Genomic DNA, 24,422 nt, shown 5'->3' with positions numbered 1-24,422 from the left:
AACTGCATGGCTGCAGGCCATGTAATGTGGATGGCATTTCTTAGAAATCCTCTTAAAGGGGTTGTCCAGGTTCAGAGCTGAACCCGGACATACCCTTATTTTCACCCCGGCAGCCCCCCTGAGCCTAGCATCGGAGCATCTCATGCTCCGATGCGCTCCAGTGCCCTGCGCTAGATCGCGCAGGGCACGGGCTCTTGTGTTTTCAATAACACACTGCCGGGCGGTAACTTCCGCCCAGCGGTGTGTTCGGTGACGTCACCGGCTCTGAGGGGCGGGCTTTAGCTCTGCCCTAGCCGTTTTACTGGCTAGGGCAGAGCCAAATCCCGCCCATCAGTGCCGGTGACGTCACCGGGGTTCCTGTCAGCCCCATAGAGAGCCCAGTACGTCACCGGAACTCAGAAAAATGCCTTTGCCCTGTGCAATTTAGCGCAGGACAAAGGAGAGCATCGGAGCATGAACTGATCCGATGCTCATGTCAGCGGGGCTGCCTGGGTGAAAATGGAGGGCTGTCCAGGTTCAGCTCTGAACCTGGACAACCCCTTTAATGTCTATGTCTGGTCAGATGTAAAGTTTTTACAGGAACCGTGATGGATCTCTTATTTTCTCTGTTGCCTTATAATGGAACTGTCAGGTTTCTGGTCAGCACTTTTTATTTTTTTTTGTCAGGGGGAGATAAAGATTGGGCATTTGGATTTCAACATGCCTGATCCTTTTGCACTCTGTCCAATAAGCCTCTGGCAGCGGCTTTCTACTTTTTTTTTATTTATTTTTTTATTCAGTTTAATGGGGTTCTGCAGCTTTTTTTAAACTGATCATCTATCCTCTGGATAACCCCTTTAAAGTATTGTAGGTGTAAAGATAATCGGATGATATTTTATCGATGAGCCCTGTGACCCTTTTAATTGGCTTTACTGATTTGTTGCATGATATAGCATTGTGCACTAGAGGCTCCTGGGTAGTGTTGAGCGAACTTCTGTTTTAAGTTCGGCGTCTAAAGTTCGGCTTCCGGTTAGCGGAGAATCCCGATATGGATTCCGAATTCCGTTGTGGTCCGTGGTAGCGGAATCAATAATGGACGATTATTGATTCCGCTACCACGGACCACAACGGAATTCGGAATCCATATCGGGATTCTCCGCTAACCAGACGCCGAACTTAAAACAGAAGTTCGCTCAACACTACTCCTGGGTCCTGTGGTCCTAATCTGTTCTTTCCGGATTTCTGCTGCTAGTACCCTGCTGATCCCAGCGTACAATCTGACTGAGCGTGACGTGCTAATGCCTAACGTCATGTGGATGTGTTCAGAATGATGTAATCCAGACATGTTTTATCATTCGTATTACGGCCCCCTGCAGTCCTACTGAACCCCTATGTCATCAATGTGCAATGAACGGGGTCCAGCAGCTCGGAGAGCAGCCAGTATTCTGTAAGCTGAAGCTGAGCATCAGTAGTAATAACGGCCATCAGTGCAGCCCAGCTGCCATTCACAGAACACAGGATTGGGGATCCCAAGCCGCCAGGTCGGCTGCAGATCCCCCAGATATTTTCATTTGCGGATTGCAAAGCCCCATTTCCATTTAGATTTTTCCGAAAGAATGAAACTCCTGGTGAATTCCACATAATGAGCATGCTTATATTTCTGCCTTCATTTTTCAACCTCTGTACATTGTACACATCTGAATCCAGACCACCTATAAGGGTCCATTAGTCTGCAGAACGGGTGCAAACCCATTCATGTCAATGGGGCCACAAAAGATGAGGACAGGCTGCACACCATGTGCTGTCCACATCCGTTTCCGTTCCGCGGCCCAGCAAAAAAGATAGAACATGCCCTATTCTTGTCCGAAGCCATGGACAAGACTGGTCATTTCTATCATAGTGCCGGCCATGTGCGGTCCGCAAAACATTTGCGGACGTGTGAATAGACCCCAAGTCTGTAGGACCCTTCTGTTCCCCCATATGCCGTTTGATTACACAGAGAAATGTTTCCTGTTGACTTCCTAATTGTGTATTAGAACACATGACTGTACTTCTGTTCTACGTCTGATCCACATTTTATTGCGGATCACACGTGGACCCATTCATTTCTATGGGGCCACAAATAATGCGGCTAGCACATCGATGTCATCCATGTGGCCGTTCCTTAAAATATTAGAACCTGTCCTATTCTTGTCCGTTTTGCAGACAAGAATGGGAAGTTAAATGTGGCATGCACTGGCCGGTATCTGCATTTTGAGGATCCATGGTTTGCAGACAGCAAAATACATATGAGTGTGCATGAGGCCTTACAGAAGTATTGCTTCCAGGGAATTTCTCCGTAAGGCCGCTTTCACACAGACCGTGTCTGATCAGTGATTGTGAGCCAAAATCCTGGTCCAGTCCTGGTTTTGGCTCACAATCACTGACCAAACACTGACTGTATGAAAGCGGCCTAGTGCAGTGGCAGACGGAATAGCTATGGAGCCACAGGGACTGTGCCTACACGTAGGCTATAGCACATTGGGCCTGGATGCGATGATGGCACTGAGCAGTGAAGGGAAGTGGCATTGCTTCTTATGACATGTTCAGTCAATACATCTGAAATAGGTTTGTTTCTGCCTCTTGTACATGAGGTTTTAGGAACCTTTTACAGGTGTATGGCACAGTTTGCTGACACAAAAAATTCTGCAGCTGAAATCTGCTGCGTGTGAACATACCCCCTAGGCAAATTTCACATACTTGGAAGTGTCAGCAAACCACAATAATATTGCACATTTTTGTTACAGGAAAACTCGCACAGTTATAATTCTTTTTAAGTTGATAAAATGCAAGAAGTTCACGTGTGTATGTGTGTGTATGTATGTGTGTGTGTGTGTATGTATGTTATTTATATATATATATATATATATATATATATATATATATATAATCTATATCTCTATATCTACTTTTGTAGGTGTTGGCAGTGGCAAAAGAGAACATTAACTGTATACCTAGTGTTTACATCATAAGCTGAAAATGTGTTGATGAGGGAGTTGTGTGATTTCTTTATGGTTTTCACAACTAAAGCTGCATTTACATAAGCCAATAATCGTCCAGATTGTCAGGAACCTTGCTCCTGATCTGCCCATGTAAAGGTGCCGCCAATGAACGAGCGAAACGCTGGTTCATCGGGTGATCCTGTCATTCAGGCAGGCACCACCGATTTATGGCTTCTGGGCAGCAGATCGTGTGGTCTAAACAGCGACCTGCTGCTCAGAAGCCATGATTCTGGATGAGGATGAGGGATCGCTATAGCGATTCCCCATCCTCGTACAGTGCATGTAAATGTGCGGTCTCCTTTAATGAACGCTTCCATCTCAACAATCTGCTCCAGAATCGTCCCGTCTAAATCCACTTAAGGGCTCATTCAGATGGCCGTATGCTGTCCGCAAAAACGCGGAATGCTGACCCATTCACTTCTATGGGCCCTTTTCTTCCATTCCAAGGCTCAGCAAAACAAATGAAATATGTCCTATACTTGTCAGTGAAAATCAGGACATGGCCCCATTGAAGTCTATGGGTCCACAAAAAAACGCAATGCAATCAGTTTTTTTGCGGATATGCTGAACTGTCCACAAAAAAACGGATCCGCATTTTTGCGGACAGCATACGGCCGCCTGAATTAGCCCTTATGGCTCTTTCACACGAGAGGATGCCGTGCGGGTAATCCGCTGCGTGAAAGACGGCAAAGCCCTGTTCCGGACAGCAGAGACACGGAGCAGTAACATGACTGATAATGCTCTTTGCCTCTCTGTGATCTTTTTACTACAAAACCACGGTGATAACTTTATCTAGCTGTGATTTTGTAGTAAAAAGATCACAGACGGGCACGGAGCATTATCAGTCATGTTACTGCTCCATGTCTCTGCTGTCTGGAGCGGAGCTTGGCTCTCTTTCATGCAGCGGATTACCCGCACGGGATCCGCTCGTGTGAATGAGCCCTAAGGGTACGGCCACGTGGTAAGTTTTCTGATGCAGTTTTGGAAGCCAAAATCAGAAGTGGATCATAACAAGAGAGAACGTATACAGGACAGATATGATGCACCCTACTTTCTGAATTCACTCCTGGTTTTGGCTTCAAAAACTGCATCAAGAAACCTGACTGTGTGGCCGCAGCCTAATTTTACGGACTGGTGCTCAGGCTGAATATCGGGGATGTGTTTGTAGAAACGCGAGCAGGTGATCGTGTGTCTTCAGCCGGCACCTAAACTCATTGCTTCTGTGAAAATGGCGATCTGCTGCAGAAGAAAATGATTTTCTATGGTTACAAGTGATGGCCGCCGGTGAAAAATACAGCAAAGACTGAACTATCGGCCCTGGTAAAACGACCTTGAGGCTGGGGCTACACGACGACATGTGTTGCGCGACAATATTTATAATGATGGTCTATTGTGTCGCACTGCGACGCGACAGTCACAGAAAAATACATTTTGGATGGGTTTTTTTGCGACTGTCATGTCCCAGTGCGACATCATAGATTATCATTATAAAAATTGTCATGTGACAAATGTCGTGTAGCCCTAGCCTTAGGCATCATTCTATAAAATGTGTTGAAATGTCATGAGCACGGAGGGTTAAAGCTGCTGGGCTCAGGCTCTGTACACAGTCTGATAGATTGTGTTCACTCTCAGCAGTTTTGGTGCAGTTATTTTTTTTGTGTCCTAGCCAAGCCTGAAGGGAGGAGAAATATAACTGAAAGCTTTATTCTTCTCTTTGGATCCATTCCCAGACCCGGCTTTAAAAAAAAAATAAAAAAAAAATCATTGCATGCAAACCCACATCAAAATGCAAAGTGTGAACACAGCCTTACAGGAAATGATTGCCAGCTGCAGCTGGGGACGGAGGCCGCAGAAGGGGAGGGTTTGAGAGGGGGGGAAAAAAATCCAGCAGCAGGGTGCAAGATCATTTATTGTTATAGATTGCAGAGTGGAATTGGGCATTGCAGTGGAAGCAGGTTTGCCCCGTCCCCCATCCTGCCTGCTACTGGATTCAGAAGAGATTAGCATTGAGATTTATCACGGTAAATGCACGTGCACTGGTTTTGTTGCAGATTTAGGCCTCTCGCACACGACCGTATGTATTTTGCGGTCCACAAAAAATATAGATGTGTGCATTCCATATTTTGCGGAACGGAACAGCTGGCCCCTAATAGAACTCTCCTACCCTTGTCTGTAATGCGGACAATAATAGGATATGTTCTATTTTTTTTTTGCAGAACAGAAATGCGGAAACGGAATGCACACGGAGTAACTTCAGTTTTTTTTTTGCGGACCCATTGAAATGGTTCCGCATACGGTCTGCAAAAAAAAACGGAACGGATACTGAGAGAAAATACGTTTGCGTGCATGAGCCCTTATAGTGTATATTATGCTGAAGTTCTGCAACAAATTATATTGCTATGTATGTGAATGAGGTTTACAAAACCACATTCACATCCAGGGAGTAAAAGCACAGGTTTTAGGGCGTGCTGCCGTTTTTGGAATCCACAGCATGTTCTGTATGTTGTGGATTTCGTCACGATTTGTGCCCTTTTTAGCTCTTGTTCCTTTTGGATCCAATCCCAGTTTGGGCCAAAAGTATGTAAATTCGTCAGCCCCTCCAATGTCTAGCCACAAAATGTCCAGCTTCCGGTGGGATCTGTCGGGGGTTTGAGGGATCACTGTACATCTTATTTATTAGCAGTTTTCTCTCTGTCTCCATCAGGATCTCAAAAAAGAAAAGCTGAGGTGGGTCTTGAGATTATAGTGAAAACTGAAGATGAAAGCGACACACTTGTGGACTCTGACAAGGATGCAGAGTCATCAGAACTGGAGACTCGCTGGGAATGGCTCAGTGATGGAGATTTGTGGATGGTTTATGCAGATGAACCTAACAACCAGATCAACCAAGCATTCAGGTGAGACGCCAGAATAATATGCGGTCCTTGGTCTGCCCTGAAAAATGTGCTCGTGTCAGATAGCTGCGCTGTCACATATGATGTTGAGTTTCTTCAACACCTAAATCGAGCTGAGCAGAAGATTGCAATCTCCAGTGGAATCAATGGGGCGTACAGAAACCTGAAAGGGGAGTTTACATGTTACAATACATATTGGGCTATATACACTTTTACAATATTTTTTTTATTTCCTCAATGCATGTGAATCTGTCAGATGTCAAGAATCTTTTTGTCTATTACCCTAACAAATTCATGATTGTCGACTTGAACATGTGTGAACTCTGTTCCAGCACTGGAAAACAGTCTGTGACCATCTCACCTGAGCCCAGGATCTCCTTACAAGTGGATCTGAGAAATATGGTGCAGAAGAATAAAAAGAGTGGCTACCCACGACCTATACGACTTGCTGTGAAGGAGCAGGATCAATGTGAGCTTTATATTCATGTTTTTCTTTGTCCAAAGCACATTTATACACCTTCACACAAAGGAAATTGTTAAAGGAAAGTGTCAAGTTCACTTCGTGTCCCTCATCAACCCCTGATATTGAAGCACTTCACAACTACATCTCCCAGCATCCTCTTCTTTCCCTTCTGTGCGTTATTCTCTTCGTGCCACGGCCCCCCCAACTCCTAGCCTTTGTCACTGCCCCTTCCTTGTTCCACCTTCTAACCCATCAAACCCAACACCAGCTTCCGTCACGGTCTCCAAGCCAAAATAATGTTTCAAATGTGCATACGTTTTCCGGTGACAAAGTGCAATAGTGTCTAGCGGTTTTCTCCAAATGTTTGCAGCCTCATGAATTGATGCACCCTACCACTGATAAATAATGTCAATGCCTTATCATAACTGGAAGTTAAGTGCACCTGTGATCTAGATGTACTTTGTATCTTCTACATTCTATATTTTACACAGTATATTGGAAATAGAAGTACTTGGATCATCTTTCAGCTGGATCTCTCATGAGGCTGTATGAACGGGTCTGCACTCGTTCCGCAATTTTGCGGACAAATTCATTACAATGGGGCTGCAAAAGATGTGGACAGCACAGTGTGTGTTGTCCACATCTGTAGTTCCATTCCACAGCCTAGCAAATAAGATAGAGCATGTCCTATTCTTGTCCGCAATTGCGGACAAGAATAGGCATTTTCTATGATAGTGCCAGCCACGTGCGGTCCGCAAATTGCGGAACGCACACGGGCCGGCATCTGTGTTTTGAAGATCCACAAAACACTGCAGTCATCTGAGCCCTAACTGATACGCATATTAAAAAACGAGGTTATTAATTTAATGTTTATGGCTTTCCCATTTCTTTCCACAGTTTTTGTGTGGCAGTGGCTGTCAGATGATGAAACCTGGATCTCCTACGATGCCAAAACGTCTATCTTCCTGGAAACGGCACTGCACACAGACAGCAAGATTGTGTCTCTTTGTCTGGGTGGCAAGCCTTACACAATTGATCTTGGAGCCATGGTGCAAAAAAATACCCAGTCACATTATGAAAGACAGATTCAGCGCTGCTTATCTGGTATGTTTGCTGAGTGGTAAAATCTGTAGAGATCAGCAACATTTAAAGGTTATGTATACTTTTCGAAGCAGTTTTTGCTAATGATTGCATTTTACTCATTTTTAGCTATTTTCAATTGGCTTTTATTAAAAGTATTGAGCCGTTCTGTCACAAAGGGTTAACAGTTTTTTCTGACTGCGTGACTGGTACTTTCACTTTGTGCCGGTTATCTAATAACCCTTATCATAAACACTTATTTAATCCACATTCTTATCAGTAAGATAAGGACTGAGCTATGAGTGTTTATAATGTCAGAGAGCAGAGATAAGGAGCCCTTCAGCTCCCCAACTGACGGAAAAGGGAAAATCTGGAGGCTGCATGTCAGTTATGTACACAAAAAAGCTCCCTTTTTTTAATAGACCATTTGAAAAAAAAAAAATTTTTAGCTCAAAATTAAAGGGGTTATCCCATCATAATGATCACTGTTAAATCTGTTAATGATTTGACAGTGATCATTTTTGTAAATGTACTTTATTAACAAATCCCCACCGATTAGGATAAAATTCATACCCACTTACCTGATTGTTGTGACTCGGTCTCCCCTGGTTACGACCACTGCTCTTCTCCAAAAGCCGGAAGGTCGCGCTTGCCCAGAAGACTCCTTCTTTTCTCCCGGCCGGTCCGCTCGCTGTTCTGAACGCGCACGCTGCCGCGCATGCGCGACGGTGACGTCTTCCCGGCCAGAATAGTACAGAGCTGCGAACGCGCACGCCGGCTCTGTAGGAATAAGTCACCATTGCGCATGCGCGGCGGCGTGCGCATTCAGTCCAGCGCGCGGCACGGCCGGGAGAAGACTTCAATCAAGATGAAGCCCGCCCCCAGCCAGAATCCAGGAAGTGAACGCGCGGTGGCAGCAGGTAAGTATAAAAACGCTAAGTGGGATAACCCCTTTAATACTGTGCACTAATAAAAAATAAAAATATAGCTCCCAAAGGTGTACATAGCCTTTAAGTCATAAACGTGTATTTTATGGCAGTGGTGGTCTGCTTGCTCTTGTTAGTTAAAGGGGTTTTTAAGGATTAAACTTGTGTTCCCTTAAACATGCCCTGGCCATACTAACATATATCCAATATGCAATGGAGTATGGCGGAGCTCACCTGAATCACCACATAATGGAAACCAGGAACCAGGCGTGGACGAAAGCAGCAGGAGAAAGTAATCCAGCTTCCAGGATGGCAGTAGTAAATGTGATGATCTTTATTTCATAGGTGCAGAATAAAATCCAACATGTACATCTACGCGTTTCAGATCGTCAGTAAGGATCAGAACCTGACAATCCGAAACGCGTAGATGTACATGTTGGATTTTATTCTGCACCTATGAAATAAAGATTATCACGTTTACTACTGCCATCCTGGAAGCTGGATTACTTTCTCCTGCATATATCTAATATCGTTTTATTACCTGTTCTGCTCCGTTTGCTCACTTTACAAACTAGTCATGTGACCTGGTTAGTTGTCTTGCTGACGTCACATGCAACCAGCTGCTCCATTCATTTCAGGGCGGGTGTGGGGGTCCCAGCGTCAGGACCCCGACCAATCTAACAGTTGTGTGGATAGGGGACAACTTAATCTAACCGGAATTCCCCTTAAATTCCAGCATGGAAATGCTTGCTGGTTGGCATCACATCTCCCCGTGTAAACAAGGTATCCGCTACCGACAGAAAAGTATGAAAGGCGAATGATCGTAGCAACAATCGTTCATCCCTGTGCAAACACATTTTAAACAAGCGCAGATCAACTGGGTTTAAAGTTATTTGGCACACTTTACAGCCTGGAATGGGCCTTATGAAAGGACTTTGTATTTAAAAAAAAAAAAAAAAAAGACTCTCCGGTGCTGCCATAACAGGAAGACCGCAGGAATTTTTTTTCCCCGGAAATAATGTGCTATTGAAATATGAACATGTAGCAGAGCAAAATGAGCAGGTGCATTAGGCTCTGTTCACATCTGCATTGTGGCTTCTGTTTGTAATAGTCACTGTGTTCAGCCCATTCATCACATGATGGACGTTGACAGACCCTGGTGACTTTTAATGGGGTCCGTTTGGTTTTGCTGTAGTGTCTGTTTTGATGTGGAAAACAAGCGCTGCATGTGGCATTTTTCTTAATTAAATATGGTAAAATCTGCAATGGAGACTGCAAGTGTCACCAATGCAAATATGGTCAGAGCCGTAACTAAAGGCTGTCAGCATCCCGATTTGTAAGCTGTAAGACTTCCTTTAGTGTGATTATTAGAATAAAGGGAAAGACGCAAATTACTGAGAGATGATGCAGAAAACTGTGGGAGCGACAGCTATGAAGTTTGTAATCTGTTGTTTCTGCAGTTGCTCTAGATGCCACAGCTGATGATGAAAATGACAGTGTTAGTAACGGACCATCATCTGCAAAAAGACTCTGCGGGAACACAAGCATTGAAAGTGGCGACAGTGAATCAGAGGATAGCAAAGGTAATCAATTTACTGTTTTATGATTTTTTTTTTTTTTTTTAAATCAATATTTTGAAGCCTAATGTAAATTCCTTATTGATGACCATCCTTAAGATGGGTCAAGATCGGTGGTCGTCTGTCTCCAAGCACCCCTGTTGATTAGGTTTTTGCAGGAGCTCCAGCACTGGACCCAGGGAACCGGACTACACAGCTCCTTCCTCTATATAGTGGCTGTGCCTGGTTTTCTCACAACTCCATCCAGCACTGTAGTAACCAGGCACAGCCACTATATAGCGGAAGGAGCTGTGTGGTCCTGGTCCCTGGGTCCAGTGATGGATATTCTGAAAAAGCTGATCAGCAGGGGTGCTGGAAATGAGACCCACACTGATCGAACATTGATGGCCTATTCTAAAGACAACCCCTTTAATTAAATGCTTTTAAACCATGTTTTGCTTCACAACGTCTTTTTTTTTATTATGCAGAACACATAAGAACCATTGTGTTAAAGGGTAAGGCCCCAGTGGATGCTGAATGCTCCAGCAAGCTTGGAAAGGTAAGCTGTATGATTCTTTTAAAATGGTAGGCATTGAAAGCTAACCTGTGTTTAAGTGATAAGTTGGAGTGTTTCTGTTTCTTACCTTCTGCATAAGGCTACTTTCACACTGGCGTTTTGGTTTCTATTTGTGAGATCCGTTCAGGGATCTCACAAGCGGTCTAAAACGGATCAGTTTTGCCCTAATGCATTCTGAATGTATAAGGATCCTCTCAGAACGTATCAATTTGCCTCCGTTCAGTCTCTATTCCGCTTTGGAGGCGGACACCAAAACGCTGCAAGCAGTGTTTTGGTGTCTGTCTGATGAAACTGAGCCAAACGGATCTGTCCTGACACACAATAAGTCAATCTGGCACAAGTCAATGACACAATCTGGCAGAATAGAAAACGGATCCATCCTCCATTGACTTTCAATGGTGTTCAAGACGGATCCTTTTTGGCTATGTTACAGATAATACAAACGGATCTGTTCTGAACAGATGCAAACGGTTGTATTATCTGAACGGAAGCGTTTGTGCAGATCCATGATGGATCCGCACCAAACGCGAGTGGGAAAGTAGCCTAATACCTGTGTGATTATGTTCTTGCCTCTGGTCTCGCCTTTAACCACTTCAACCCCGCTAGCTGAAACCCCCTTAATGACCAGGCCACTTTTTACACTTCTGCACTACACTACTTTCACCGTTTATTGCTCGGTCATGCAACTTACCACCCAAATGAATTTTACCTCCTTTTCTTCTCACTAATAGAGCTTTCATTTGGTGGTATTTCATTGCTGCTGAAATTTTTTTACTTTTTTTGTTATTAATCGTAATTTAACGATTTTTTTGCAAAAAAAATGACATTTTTCACTTTTAGTTGCCAAATTTTGAAAAAAAAAACGACATCCATATATAAATTTTTCGCAAAATTTATTGTTCTACATGTCTTTGATAAAAAAAAAAAAATGTTTGGGTAAAAAAAAAAATGGTTTGGGTAAAAGTTATAGCGTTTACAAACTATGGTACAAAAATGTGAATTTCCGCTTTTTGAAGCAGCTCTGACTTTCTGAGCACCTGTCATGTTTCCTGAGGTTCTACAATGCCCAGACAGTACAAACACCCCACAAATGACCCCATTTCGGAAGGTAGACACCCTAAGGTATTCACTGATGGGCATAGTGAGTTCATAGAACTTTTTTTATTTTTTGTCACAAGTTAGTGGAATATGAGACTTTGATGATTTTTTATTTTTTTTATTTTTTCTAACAAAGTCTCATATTCCACTAACTTGTGACAAAAAATTCTAGGAACTCGCCATGCCCCTCACGGAATACCTTGGGGTGTCTTCTTTCCAAAATGGGGTCACTTGTGGGGTAGTTATACTGCCCTGGCAATTTAGGGGCCCAAATGCGTGCGAAGTAGTTTGAAATCAAAATGTGTAAAAAATGACCTGTGAAATCCGAAAAATGCTCTGTGGAATGTGGGCCCCTTTGCCCACCTAGGCGGCAAAAGTGTCACACATGTGGTAGCGCCGTACTCAGGAGAAGTTGGGGAATGTATTTTGGGGTGTCATTTTACATATACCCATGCTGGGTGAGAGAAATATCTTGGCAAAAGACAACTTTTCCCATATTTTTTTTTTTTTTTATACAAAGTTGGCATTTGACCAAGATATTTATCTCACCCAGCATGGGTATATGTAAAATGACACCCCAAAACACATTCCCCAACTTCTCCTGAGTACGGCGATACCACATGTGTGACACTTTTTTGCAGCCTAGATGCGCAAAGCGGCCCAAATTCCTTTTAGGAGGGCATTTTTAGACATTTGGATCCCAGACTTCTTCTCACGCTTTCGGGCCCCTAAAATGCCAGGGCAGTATAAATACCCCACATGTGACCCCATTTTGGAAAGAAGACACCCCAAGGTATTCCGTGAGGGGCATGGCGAGTTCCTAGAATTTTTTATTTTTTTTTGGCACAGGTTAGCGGATATTGATTTTTATTTTTTTGTATTTTCTCACAGTCTCCCTTTTAATCTTTCAATTTCAATCTTTTATGGACTCAATATGCCCCTCACGGAATACCTTGGGGTGTCTTCTTTCCGAAATGGGGTCACATGTGGGGTATTTATACTGCCCTGGCATTTTAGGGGCCCTAAAGCGTGAGAAGAAGTCTGGAATATAAATGTCAAAAAAAATTTACGCATTTGGATTCCGTGAGGGGTATGGTGAGTTCATGTGAGATTTTTTTTTTTTTTTTTTTTTTAAACTCGTTTTATTGAAGTTTAACAACGAGCATGGTTCAGCACATTCCGGAGCAGTGGCAGCCCACGCAGGGGAGCCACTAGCTCCACACAATACAGTCATGATACATAATGCGTTAGGTAATTATCGGCAATATTTCCACAACTTAGCATCAAAAGGTACTACAGACCTGCTTTCTAGTATTCAGACACCCAGCGCAGTGGGATCCTCCGACACGGAGTGCAAATGCATAGATTGTAAGGAGTGAGTCGAAGAGCACCACTCCCCCCACACTTTCTGAAATTTCCTTGGGCACTTTCTATGTATATATACCACTTTTTCCATATTCATTGCATGATTCATCAAGGTCTTCCATTGGCCCACCGTCGGGAGTCTTTCCGCCATCCACCTCAGCGCTACAGCCTTCCTGGCCAAGAAGAGAGCCTCCCCCAAAAATACTCTCTGATAGTGTGTCCACTGTTCCTCCTCTAATATCCCCAGGATACATATTTTTGGGCAGACTTCTATCGAGACAGGCACCATTGCGGAGAGAATTTCCACAACTTTACCCCAAAAAACTTGTAAATATCTACATCCCCACATTAAATGCCAGAAATCGGCACTCTCCTCTTGACATCTATGACACCTGCTGCTGGGTAATCTCCCCATCTTATACAACCTAAGAGGGGACAAATAGCTCCTATGCAATATGAACAATTGTATCAGTTTATTATTTACCGATGGGGAAACCTTAGTGGGTACCAACATAGCCTCCTCCCAGTCCTCAGCATCAAGAGTTGGAATATTAACCTTCCATTTCACTTCTACCTCCAATGGTTGAAGAATCATGCGATCGCCCAGTAAATATGTATACAGTATAGAAATAATGCCCTTGGGTCCCTGTGATCTCAACACCCCTATCAAAGGATATTTAGAAATACTGCGACTCGTCCCCCTAAACTGAGCATTAAGGGCGTGCCGTAATTGAAGGTATCTATAAAACATAGAGTGGGGAATCTCAAATTTCTCCTGTAGTTGCTGCAAAGTCCGCAGTACACCCCCATCATACAGCTCAGCCAGTGTCCACACCCCGCATCCTTTCCATGTCTCGGCACCCTCCAAGGTTATCAAGTGCGGCATCATGGGATTATCTCAGAGCGGAGTTGCATCTGGAAAGTCTACATACGAGTTGAATTTGGCTGCTTTCCATACTTGGTTAGCCAATCTATGAGCAGGAAGTAACCTCCTGGGGACTAAACCTGGAGACTCCAGCACAGGCCATAGAGTAGAAAGATTAAGATATTCCCTCAACCAATATTCCGGCCCAGGCAGTTCTCCCCGTTTTAACCCATGCCGCTACATACTTCAGCTGGCCGGCCAGATAATATAGACCTCTGTAGCACTTTCTGTGAAAGCTTCCTCCTAGCTTTGCCCCACACAAAAGCCGTAACCAGGGAATGCAGCCTATCAAAAAAGGCCTTTGGAACCGGGGCGCATGCGTGCGACAGGAGATACAGACCCTTGGGGAGCAAAATAATTTTAACTAAATTCAGTCTCCCCATCACAGAGATCAGCAATGCCTTCCATGTCTTAAATTTATCAATAAATAGGGACTCTATCGGTTCTATATTTCTCGCCACAGACACACAAGGGTCCTTTGTGATCACAATGACAAGATACTTAAACTGGTCTACTACCGGTAAATTATGTATACGCTCCAGCCATCCATGATCCCAAAGAGGCATAATAGCTGATTTCGTCCAGTTTATGAGCAAGCCCGAGTATGTGCCAAATTTCTCTATTACCTCAATTGCACTGGGGAGGGTCCGCTCAGGCTCATCCATAAACAGAAGGAGATCATCTGCGTACAGACCTATCTTTTCCTCTCTATCTCCCTTAGAAATCCCCATGAAGGCCCCATCCTGTCTAACCCGCAATGCTAAATGCTCGATTACCACCGCAAACAAGAGGGGGGAAAGGGGGCAGCCATGTCTTGTGCCTCTATGCAGAGTAAATGAATCCGACAGGGTTCCGTTCACTAGTATATTTGCCTTAGGTCTCTGGTACAGAATCTCAACCCACCGCATGAACCCCGGACCAAACCCAAATTCCTTCAGGATCCGCAACAGGAAAGGCCACTCCACAGAGTCAAAGGCCTTGGCCGTGTCAAGTGACGCCATGGCCCATTCACGACCCTCCGCTACTCCTATCTGAGCAATGACCTGGGCTCTCCTAATATTATCAGAGGTGGTCTTCCCCGGCATGAACCCTGCCTGAGAGATTTTATTTTTTGACACAAGTTAGTGGAATATGAGACTTAGTAAGAAAAAACAAAAAAAAAAAACAATTTCCGCTAACTTGGGCCAAAAAAAATGTCTGAATGGAGCCTTACAGGGGGGTGATCACCCATATAGATTCCCTGATCACCCCCCTGTCATTTATCACCCTCCTGTAAGGCTCCATTCAGACGTCCGTATGATTTTTATGGATCCACGGATCGGATCCGCAAAACGCATACGGACTTCTGAATGGAGCCTTACAGGAGGGTGATAAATGACAGGGGGGTGATCAGGAAGTCTATATGGGTGATCACCCCCTTGTCATTGATCACCCACCTGTAAGGCTCCATTCAGACGTCCGTATGTGTTTTGCGGATCCGATCCGTGGATCCGTAAAAATCATACGGACGTCTGAATGGAGCATGACAGGGGGGTGATCAATGACGGGGGTGATCAGGGAGTCTATATGGGGTGATCAGGGGTTAATAAGTGACAGGGGGGGGGGTGTAGTGTAGTGTAGTGGTGTTTTCTGGTACTTTACACAGCTTACCTGTGTCCTCTGGTGGTCGATCCAAACAAAAGGGACCACCAGAGGACCAGGTAGCAGGTATATTAGACGCTGTTATCAAAACAGCGTCTAATATACCTGTTAGGGGTTAAAAAAAATCACATCTCCAGCCTGCCAGCAAACGATCGCCGCTGGCAGGCTGGAGATCCACTCGCTTACCGCGCCTGTGTGCGCGCGTTCACAGGAAATCACGGCTCTCGCGAGATGACGCGTATATGTGTGACTGTGCGCAGGGCTGCCACCTCCGGAACGCGAATCTGCGTTAGTCGGTCCGGAGGTGGTTAAGCCAGACACAGATGAGCGAGTTCAATGTGATAAACTTGCAGCATGTCAGTGTAAAGTCCCATTCTGGCCTGCGCTCCTCTGACAGGATGGCACAACATATGATGATTTTTAATATTGCTTTACCCTGTCAGTGTACTACAATAGATTTCAGGACTCTCGGGGTCACACAGCATTATAAATCATCATAAGGCCTCATGCACATGTCCGTTGTTTTGGTCCGCATCCGAGCCGCCGTTTTGGCGGCTTGTATGCAGACCCATTCACTTCAATGCTGTCCGCATCCCTTGCTCTGTTCCGTGGCCCCGCTAAAAAAAAATATAACTTGTCCTATTCTTGTCCCCACGCTTCGCGGACAAGAATAGGCATTTATATTGAAGGCTGACCGTGCCGTTCCGCAAATTGCGGAAAGCGCACAGACGCTATCCATGATTTGCGGACTGCAAAACACACCACGGTTGTGTGCATGAGGCCTAATGCTGTGCGATCCTGTCAGAGAAGCGGAGGTCAGAACGGGATCTCACACTGACAAAAAATGTCTGTTTACTCCATGTGAAGATGTCCTAATGGTAGCCACAATGTAGGATGACTTCTCCCCTGTGCAGTCTCATTATGATGACATCACAAGCCAGCATCCCAGTCTGTAGAATGCAGAGTTGTTAGCTCCGGTGTCAGGTTGCATGTCAGGATTTCAGCAGTAGTACAGACAGCAAGGCTACAGAGCATTCACAGTAACATCTACCACTACATGTGACCATGTGGAATACAGGGGAGTGTGTGTGTGTGTGCTGCGTATATACAAGGAGTGTGCAGCCAGGTACTGATAATGCCCTCTGTCTTGTTTCTGGATTTACAAAGTGAAAAGTGAGAGACAAGCAGCTATGCTGCAGGTGACTATGAGAATATTGATATATTGGAAACAGATCAGAAGTCTTAGATATTTGTTGAAATGAGTGAGAGAAACTTTGAAAAAAATTGGATTTGGATATATTATGTTGGTAATTGAAAAAGAAGCCTCTACAGCAGGGGGTATTCAAGTACTTTTTGTAAAAGCCCATTTGCCTTGGTCTGTCATCAGGTGAAGGTCTGAGCTTAACACAGACAGTCGAAGCAAGATACATGGGGTTGCTTTATGAATAACTACATGTGCCTCACATTATACTAGGGTAGGACCAGAAATGGTGGGTTGTGGAGATGGACCTGGGATGTGGCCAAAAACGGTCGCTGTGAAAGACATGTCTGTTTTTATTATTTATTAAAAGTAGATTGACCATCCCTTGTTAATGGCAGCACAAACTTGTGAAACCCTGCACCCATTAGCAATAAGCAAGTAATAGTTTTTAATGAATAGTAGGCTTGCATGGCTGTGTGGTCTTCAGCTGCATTGTCGCTGCTTCACCACCCACTGTCTTGTCCTACCCTAAGTAATCCCACGTTCCTCACAATATTAAAGGTGTTGTCTCACTTCAGCAAATAGAATTTATCATGTAGAAGAAGTTAAAGTGTAACTGCCGTTTCATTTTTTTTATTCCCTAGGTATAGTACACCCTGCTGTATAAGTGCTTTTGTGATTTAAAATGTGATAATTTCTTGCCTATATTCATTGGGGGACACACGAACCGTGGCTATAGCTATGTCCTCTAGGAGGCGTTGACACTAGTAAAACCCTCCTCCAGCCTGGAGAGAGAGCTTCAGTTTTTTCTAGTGTCAAGTGCAGGGAAGCTCCTGAAGTTTTTTTATTTTAGTTTATTTTTTTCCTTTTTCAGATGGGAAACAGTGGACGCCTCGCCTCCCTGTTCTCCTGGGGGGAGCATGCCAGAGTTGGTCTGCCACGCTGCCTCCTCCCCCACAAGAAGACCAGGTGAACCAGGGCAGCCTCATTCCCCTGCATCCTGCCAGCCAAGGGGTCACCCATCCAAGCCCCCCCTTTCCAGCGTCCTGCCACTATGGTGCCTGTAGCTGAAGGGGTGACCCTGCTGGACCAGAGGAGGGGTGAAGATGGCGGCAGGAAAGAGAAGAGAGGTGAGTACACGGGACTAGGTGAGTATCTTTAATACTCTGGGTTAGTCTCCCCCCCCCTCCCTCGTGGTGGCAATAGTCTGCGAACAGACAGGGCTTCAGCATAGTCCAGCTCCTGCAGCCATTCCCAGCACCCCTGAAGCATTCCCCTCTGGCACAGGCCGCTCTCATGGGGGGGGGTTAATTTCCGCTGGGTCCGTATTAACATGCAGGGAACGGAGTGCAGCTCCCGCTCCCCGACAAGGTGGCATCTACCCTTCTCCACCCCTTCGGGCGCGTCGTTCCGGAGGGGGTTAACCGCCCTGTGCTCGGCCGGCACCGCGCGGTGCTCCGGCCGCGATTTTTGCCCGCACTGCTCAAAATATGGCGGCCAGCAGGGCATATGGGGACCGAGCGCACCGTTGGTCCAAGGCACTCGGTCACACATGCGGAGTAGACTCCGCTCCCCGACACCTCCCACATTTTACACCCCTTGGAGCAGACGCCGGCGCGCCACTCCGGAAGGGGTTAACTGCAGCACGATCGCCCGTGCACCGCATCGGTGTTCCGACCCGTGCTATCAACTGCCCGGCCAGCGGTGTGAACGCCGCAGCAGTCCGGCCGGTCTCTGACACGGCCTGTGCAGCATTCGGTGGAGGGAGGGGGGGGGGGGCGCGGGCACTCTCAGAAAAGCCGTGCAGCGGCTTGCTGGGCCGCAGCCTTCGTCCCTTGGGGGGGCACTCTGGTGCAAATTCTTCCCGCCCTTCTCCCTCTCCCCCAGACACCTGCTGAGCCACCGGTCTCGAAACTGCCTTAACCCTTGATGGTCACCCACCATTCTTAGGCCGGCACCTGATTATCTGGGGCTCTACCCCTAAGTACACTCGGCATAGTGGAGGATTTAACCCTTTCCTGCCTCTTGTCATTGAGGCCGGCTTTCCTAGTTTAAAAAAAATAATAATAAAGGAAATGTGCGTCCATACGGGTTCCCCTCCTCAGCCGCAGGGCCACCCGGTCTGTGTGGTCCCACACTGGGCCCGTGTCCTATCTCGGGTAAGGGGGACCTCGCATAGTTCCCAATCCGACCTCCGGGGCCGTTTGGTTGATTCTGCACATGCGCAATCCAGTGACGGACCGCTGCAGGATCCCAATCCTTCCTTCCGGGGCCGTTTGGTTGATGATTCTCCACCTGCGTAATCCAGTGAAGGACCACTGCAGGATACCAATCCGTCCTCCGGGGTAGTTTGGTTAATAATTCTCCACCTGCGCCATACAGTGGAGAACCTCTGGGATTCCCAATCCACCCTCCTGGGTTGTTGGTTGATAATTCTCCACCTGCGCAATTCCATTAAGGACCCCTGTCTTCCCAATCCACCCTCCTGGGTCATTTGGTTGATAATTTTCTACCTGCGCAATCCAGTGGGGTCCGCTGGAACCTCCCATCCACCCTCCGGGGTTCTTTGGTTGATAATGCACCGCCTTTGCAATTCGCTAGAGAGACCTCCTGGGAGTTCCCGTTCCACCCTCGGGTGGTTTGGTTGATAAGTCCACAACTGCCAGGGGCGAGATTCTGAAGGGTAGTCCTACGCGCAAGCGAACCGCAGCAGGACATCTTTCTCCTCGAATATTTCCACTCCTCCACTCTTACCCCCTTACTTAGGTGCAATATTGCACTCCACGGGGTACAGGACTCGCCATATGCGCTAGTTCTCGCCGTGGGCATTCGCCCCCCTTCATAGGTGGTGTATTCTCCCTACCACTGACCAGTACTTGCCGTATGCTTACACCTTCCTTAGGTAGCTAATTGCACTATCATTGAATACGGTTCCGACTATCGCGCTATCCTTCCATAGGCGGAGTGTTGCACTTCGCTGTGCTTTCTGTCGCATTCCCCCTTCCGCTAGTGATCCACTAGCGGGGAATAACTATACATCTTCAGATGCTGCAATTCCACGGCTCTAAGGGCCTTCGCTTATTTCCAAGGTGCCCGGCACTCTTACCCTAGGGCTATATGGGTGCCACCAGTGGACACGGTGGCTATTCCTCATTGCATCCTTCTTTGGTGCTGGTTTTGCGCATGATTATAACATCCTCTGTCTTCCCAGGGAGTTCCTAGCATCACTTGTTTCCTACAGACTAGGGATCGACCGATTATCGGTTTTACCGATCTTATCGGCCGATATTCAGTATTTTGACCGTTATCGGTATTGGCATCTATTTTGCCGATATTCCGATAACTTATTGGGAACACAGATCGCGCTGCTGTCAGCGCTCTCCGTGTTCCCTCAGCAGCACAGGGGAGAAGGAAGCAGTGTCTCCCTCCCCCTGTGCTGCTGCTGCCGCTAATGAGAGGAAGGAGGACAAGAGGAGGGGAGGGGCTGTGGCCACTGCGCCACTAATGAAGATACCTCTCTCATTAATTCATATACAGGAGGCTGGAGCTGGCTGCAGAATCACACAGCCGGCTCCCGACCTCTATGAGCTATAGCTGGGATCTGCGGTAGTTAACCCCTCAGGTGCCGCGGATCACAGCTACCGCTCATAGAGGTCGGGAGCCGGCTATGTGATTCTGCAGCCAGCTCCCGCCTCCTGTATATGAATTAATGAGAGATTTCTCTTCTCTTCATTGGTGGCGCAGTGCCCCCCCCCCACCAATGATTAATACTGGGGGGCACTGCGCCACCAATGAAGAGAAATCTCTCATTAATCTCTCATTGATAGAGATCTATAAGGGTGAATAGGACAAGGGTTTTAGTCCCTAAGGGGGCTAAAAGTTAGTAAAAAAAATAAATAAATTATAAAGTAAAAAAAAAACACCAAAATATTAAGTATGAATGAAAAAGAAAGATTTACAAAAAAAAAAACCTACACGTTAACAATAAACATTAATTTTCAGCAGATTTGTGTAGGATTTTATTTTTTTCTTCATAAATGAAAATTCCCAGAATATTGGTATAAATTATCGGCTATCGACCTGATGGTTCACAATTTATCGGTATCTGCCCTAAAAAATCAGTCTGTCCTGAGATTGTCCGCATCAATACGTAATGCATATTCTGTTGCACATATCTAGTGAGTATGTTCCAGCGAGTTGACTGTTTTTCACTGACTCAGTATTCTCTATCCACCACTCCCCCTTCTCTGGGGAAGTGGTTATGCTGCCAACTCTGGTTTAGCTCCTACAGCTTGTTTTTCTCCACAGGTGCAGCTTTTCGCTAATGTTCGAGTTCATGGTCGCTGTGGGAGCGGTATTACATTTCCACTACTTGCTTGGGCCCCCTCCTCTGCTGGTTTATGGGGCTAGCAATGCAGTGTGACTTCCCTTGCCTGGCTTCCTTCTCGGGCGGAGTTTTTTCTGCACGGCCACTTGATCTTTGGCTACTTCTGTATAGCGTCTGTCTTAGACAGGGTATGGGCTTAGACCAAGCCTATTCTTCTCCTGTCTTTTCCTCCTCTGGCTCATGGTTCATAGTCACCCCGTATGCCTTGGTAGTTCCTACATTGCTACCTTCCCTCACCTGCGTTACACGGGGTATTCATTTGGTAGCTTTCCATTCCAGACACAATCCGGTCCCAACTGGTGGGCTGTGCCGCCCTCCACATTCTTCCTCCTACAGGGACTCTTCCATTGGCCCGGATGTGCTAACGGTATCTACACAAAAGCTTCCCACTTTTCTCTCCAGAGCCAGAGTGCCGACAGAGTTCTCCTGGAGACGTCCCTTGGTCACTGCCACTCAGAGATGTCCTTCCTTCAAGGGGTCCGGTCTGTCTTGACCATTTCAATGACGGTGTGGCTATCGAGAACGCTGTTCTGACATTGAGAGGGTTTTCGGTGGTTGTCTTCCGCACTATGATTCAGGCCAGGAAGCCTGCATCGCCCAGGTTCTATTATGGGACCTGGAGGGCCTTCCGGGGTGTCTGTGAAGCCGGGACATCCCCTCACTTTGTGGTTTTCTCTCCCTACGGTCCTATCCTTTCTACTTTCAGGGTTGGACCTTGGTTTAGCCCTTGGTTCAGCCCTTGGTTCCTTGATGGATCAGGTGTTGGCGCTTCTGTCCTGGGGCAGCTTTCCAGCGTCCCATGGTGCCCATGGGAATCTTTCTACAAGGAGCGGCACATACGGTTCCTCTGTACCGTCCTTACAGCCTTGGGATCTGAATGTAGTTCTCTCACCATTCCAGTCCTCTCCCTTGGAGCTCTTGCGGGAGTTCTCACTCCGGCTCCTGACGTAGGGGTCGGTTTTTCTTGTGGCCATCATATCCCTCAGGTGGGTGTCTACGTTGGGGGTGCTCTCTTGCAAGATCCCCTACCTGGTTCTTCACAAGCCTAAGGCGGTTCTTCGGCCCATTCATTCATTCTTCTCCCGAAGGTGGTCTCCGACTTCCATATCAATGAAGAAATTGTCCTTCCTTCACTGTCCCTTTCCTTCGCACCCTATGGAAGGGAGTTACATTATGGACGTTGTCAGAGCTCTAATCATTATTAGCAGCATCCAGTCCCTCTCGGCGTACAGATCCCCTTTTCTCTCCGGAGGGTCCTGGCGGCCTCCAAGGGGCGATTGCACTTTGGATTCAGTCTGCAAGTGCTAACCGCACCCGGAGCAAGGTTCCGTCCTTAGGTGTCATGGCTCACTCTCCCAAAGCGTTGGGCGCTTCTTGGGCTAGGAGGAATCGCGCTTCGGCTGCACAGTTGTATAAGGTGGCTCCCGGTCCTCCTTACACATGCTCACAAGAACTTACCTGGTGCATACTTGTGCACCGATGGTCGCCGCGTGGTCTTGCAGGCGACAGTCCTTAGATGCCTGTAGAGACGCTTGTGCAGCCAGCCAGTCGCAGGGGCAACACGTGAGGTGCACGGTGGACAGATGAGGGGCCAAATATAACATACAGTTCATCAGTTTACTCACGGTTAGCAGATGGCCTCCATGGGCTGGCAGCACAGTGTTGAGGTGGACAGCACGAAATCCTCCGGGGCACACTCTGTGGTAGGAAGCATCAGCCAAGATGGTGGTTGAGGTGCCCTTGGAGTTAGAGGTGCTTGTTGCAGCTAAGTCCCTTGATGATTTTTGTCGTGACGCCAGTACCGTTAATGGTGGTACAACCATAGGTAGTAATAATGAGGTAGACAGTGGTAAGATGCAACCCACAACTTTTACTTTGGATGTCTCTTGGTTGCAGCAGTACAATTATGCAGTCTCTAGATGGTACAGAGTTAATTCTGCAAATCCACTGTTTTAGGCTGTTTAGGTTTTGTGGCTTTGGAGCAGTGGGTTTAGGTGTACCTGGTTCCTTTTAGATGTGTTGGATCCTATTCCTTGACTTTCCCTACAAGCTAAATATTTTTAGACAGGAAAACTCAACTGTTTCTTAGAAGGTTGGTGTGGCTGCCTGAAGCTATAAAACCTCCACAATGCAAAGGTGTCTGTGGCCCTCAGTAATGGCTCTTATCACCGATGAATTCCTAGGAATGCTTGTTTCTTTTCCAGGGAGGCAAACTCTTCTCCTACTGGTCAGGGATGCAAGTCTTTAGTGCAGCTACAGAAGGAAAACGCTCTTCTGCGCCTAACATCTGAGTATCGCCTCCTAGCGAAGTTGGCTCCACTCACTAATCTGTGTTGCGAAGTCTTCACTCTATCTTTCCTCCCACTAATTTGATCTGACTACCTCAGATCTGCTCTCTTCTGACTACATTTTTAACTGCCTAATCTCCTCTCATCTCCACCACAACTAACTAACTAGGCCTGGCCTAGGATATATATAGGACCTGAACTTTATCCCCCATCTAGTGGCGGGATGTATAAATTACACCTAATAGGCCTGTTAACAGGGATTTTGCACATACATACATACATACATACATACATACATACATAATCATACATTACAACCTAGTGCTTTTAATAAAGTAAAAAGTGCTTTTAAGCAGTGCCCCCACACACGTAGTGGGTCGCTGCACTTGCTTTCATGGGTCTGTGGCTTTTTCCCTCCCTGTTGACTGCTCTCGGACGTCCCACGGTTCCTGTGTCCCCCAATGAATATGGGCGAGAAAATGAGATTATTTTTGTACAACTTACCAGTAAAATCTTTCTTTCTCTTCATTGGGGGACACAGCACCCACCCAGTATTGTCCGGCCACAGTTGGGCAGTTGCTGGTTTGAACCACGTTGGGTCCTTTGGCATGGTTGGTGTTCCATGGTTTTTTCTTGGTTAGCTTGCTTCTCCTACTGCGTGTACACAAACTGAAGCTCTCTCTCCAGGCTGGAGGGGGTATAGCTGCCAGGGGAGTAGCTAACAGCTTTTACTAGTGTCAACGCCTCCTAGAGGACATAGCTATACCCACGGTTCCTGTGTCCCCCAATGAAGAGCGAGAAAGATTTTACTGATAAGTTATACAAAAATCTCCTTTTTCAGTTTTACCTGCTAATAACTCCCACAAATGCATGCTACTTTCCTATTCAGCAGCTCTCATCTCACAGCGTTGCCATATGCAGTCCGTCTTCTCAGTATTATGACAAGAGACGGATGAGCTCTGGGAGGAGGAGCTCAGCCCTGACAGCCTGGAGCTGGGCTG

At 46.4% G+C, this 24,422-nt stretch overlaps 1 protein-coding gene across 1 annotated transcript in view; it reads left to right on the top strand.

The window, feature by feature from the left end:
- The window catches only part of LOC122924225 (poly [ADP-ribose] polymerase 2-like), a 109,591-nt gene that overhangs the window by 5,269 nt on the left and 79,900 nt on the right, over window positions 1-24,422 (top strand). The window contains exons 2-6 of the mRNA XM_044275151.1: window positions 5,725-5,917; window positions 6,247-6,383; window positions 7,275-7,481; window positions 9,844-9,966; window positions 10,428-10,498. Of these exons, the coding sequence (XP_044131086.1) occupies window positions 5,725-5,917; window positions 6,247-6,383; window positions 7,275-7,481; window positions 9,844-9,966; window positions 10,428-10,498 (731 nt within the window). The remainder of the gene's footprint in view (window positions 1-5,724; window positions 5,918-6,246; window positions 6,384-7,274; window positions 7,482-9,843; window positions 9,967-10,427; window positions 10,499-24,422) is intronic.

This window comes from Bufo gargarizans, unplaced genomic scaffold (assembly GCF_014858855.1).
Source record: "Bufo gargarizans isolate SCDJY-AF-19 unplaced genomic scaffold, ASM1485885v1 original_scaffold_917_pilon, whole genome shotgun sequence".
Lineage (NCBI taxonomy): Eukaryota > Metazoa > Chordata > Amphibia > Anura > Bufonidae > Bufo > Bufo gargarizans.
This window is presented reverse-complemented; position numbering and strand designations above follow the sequence as displayed.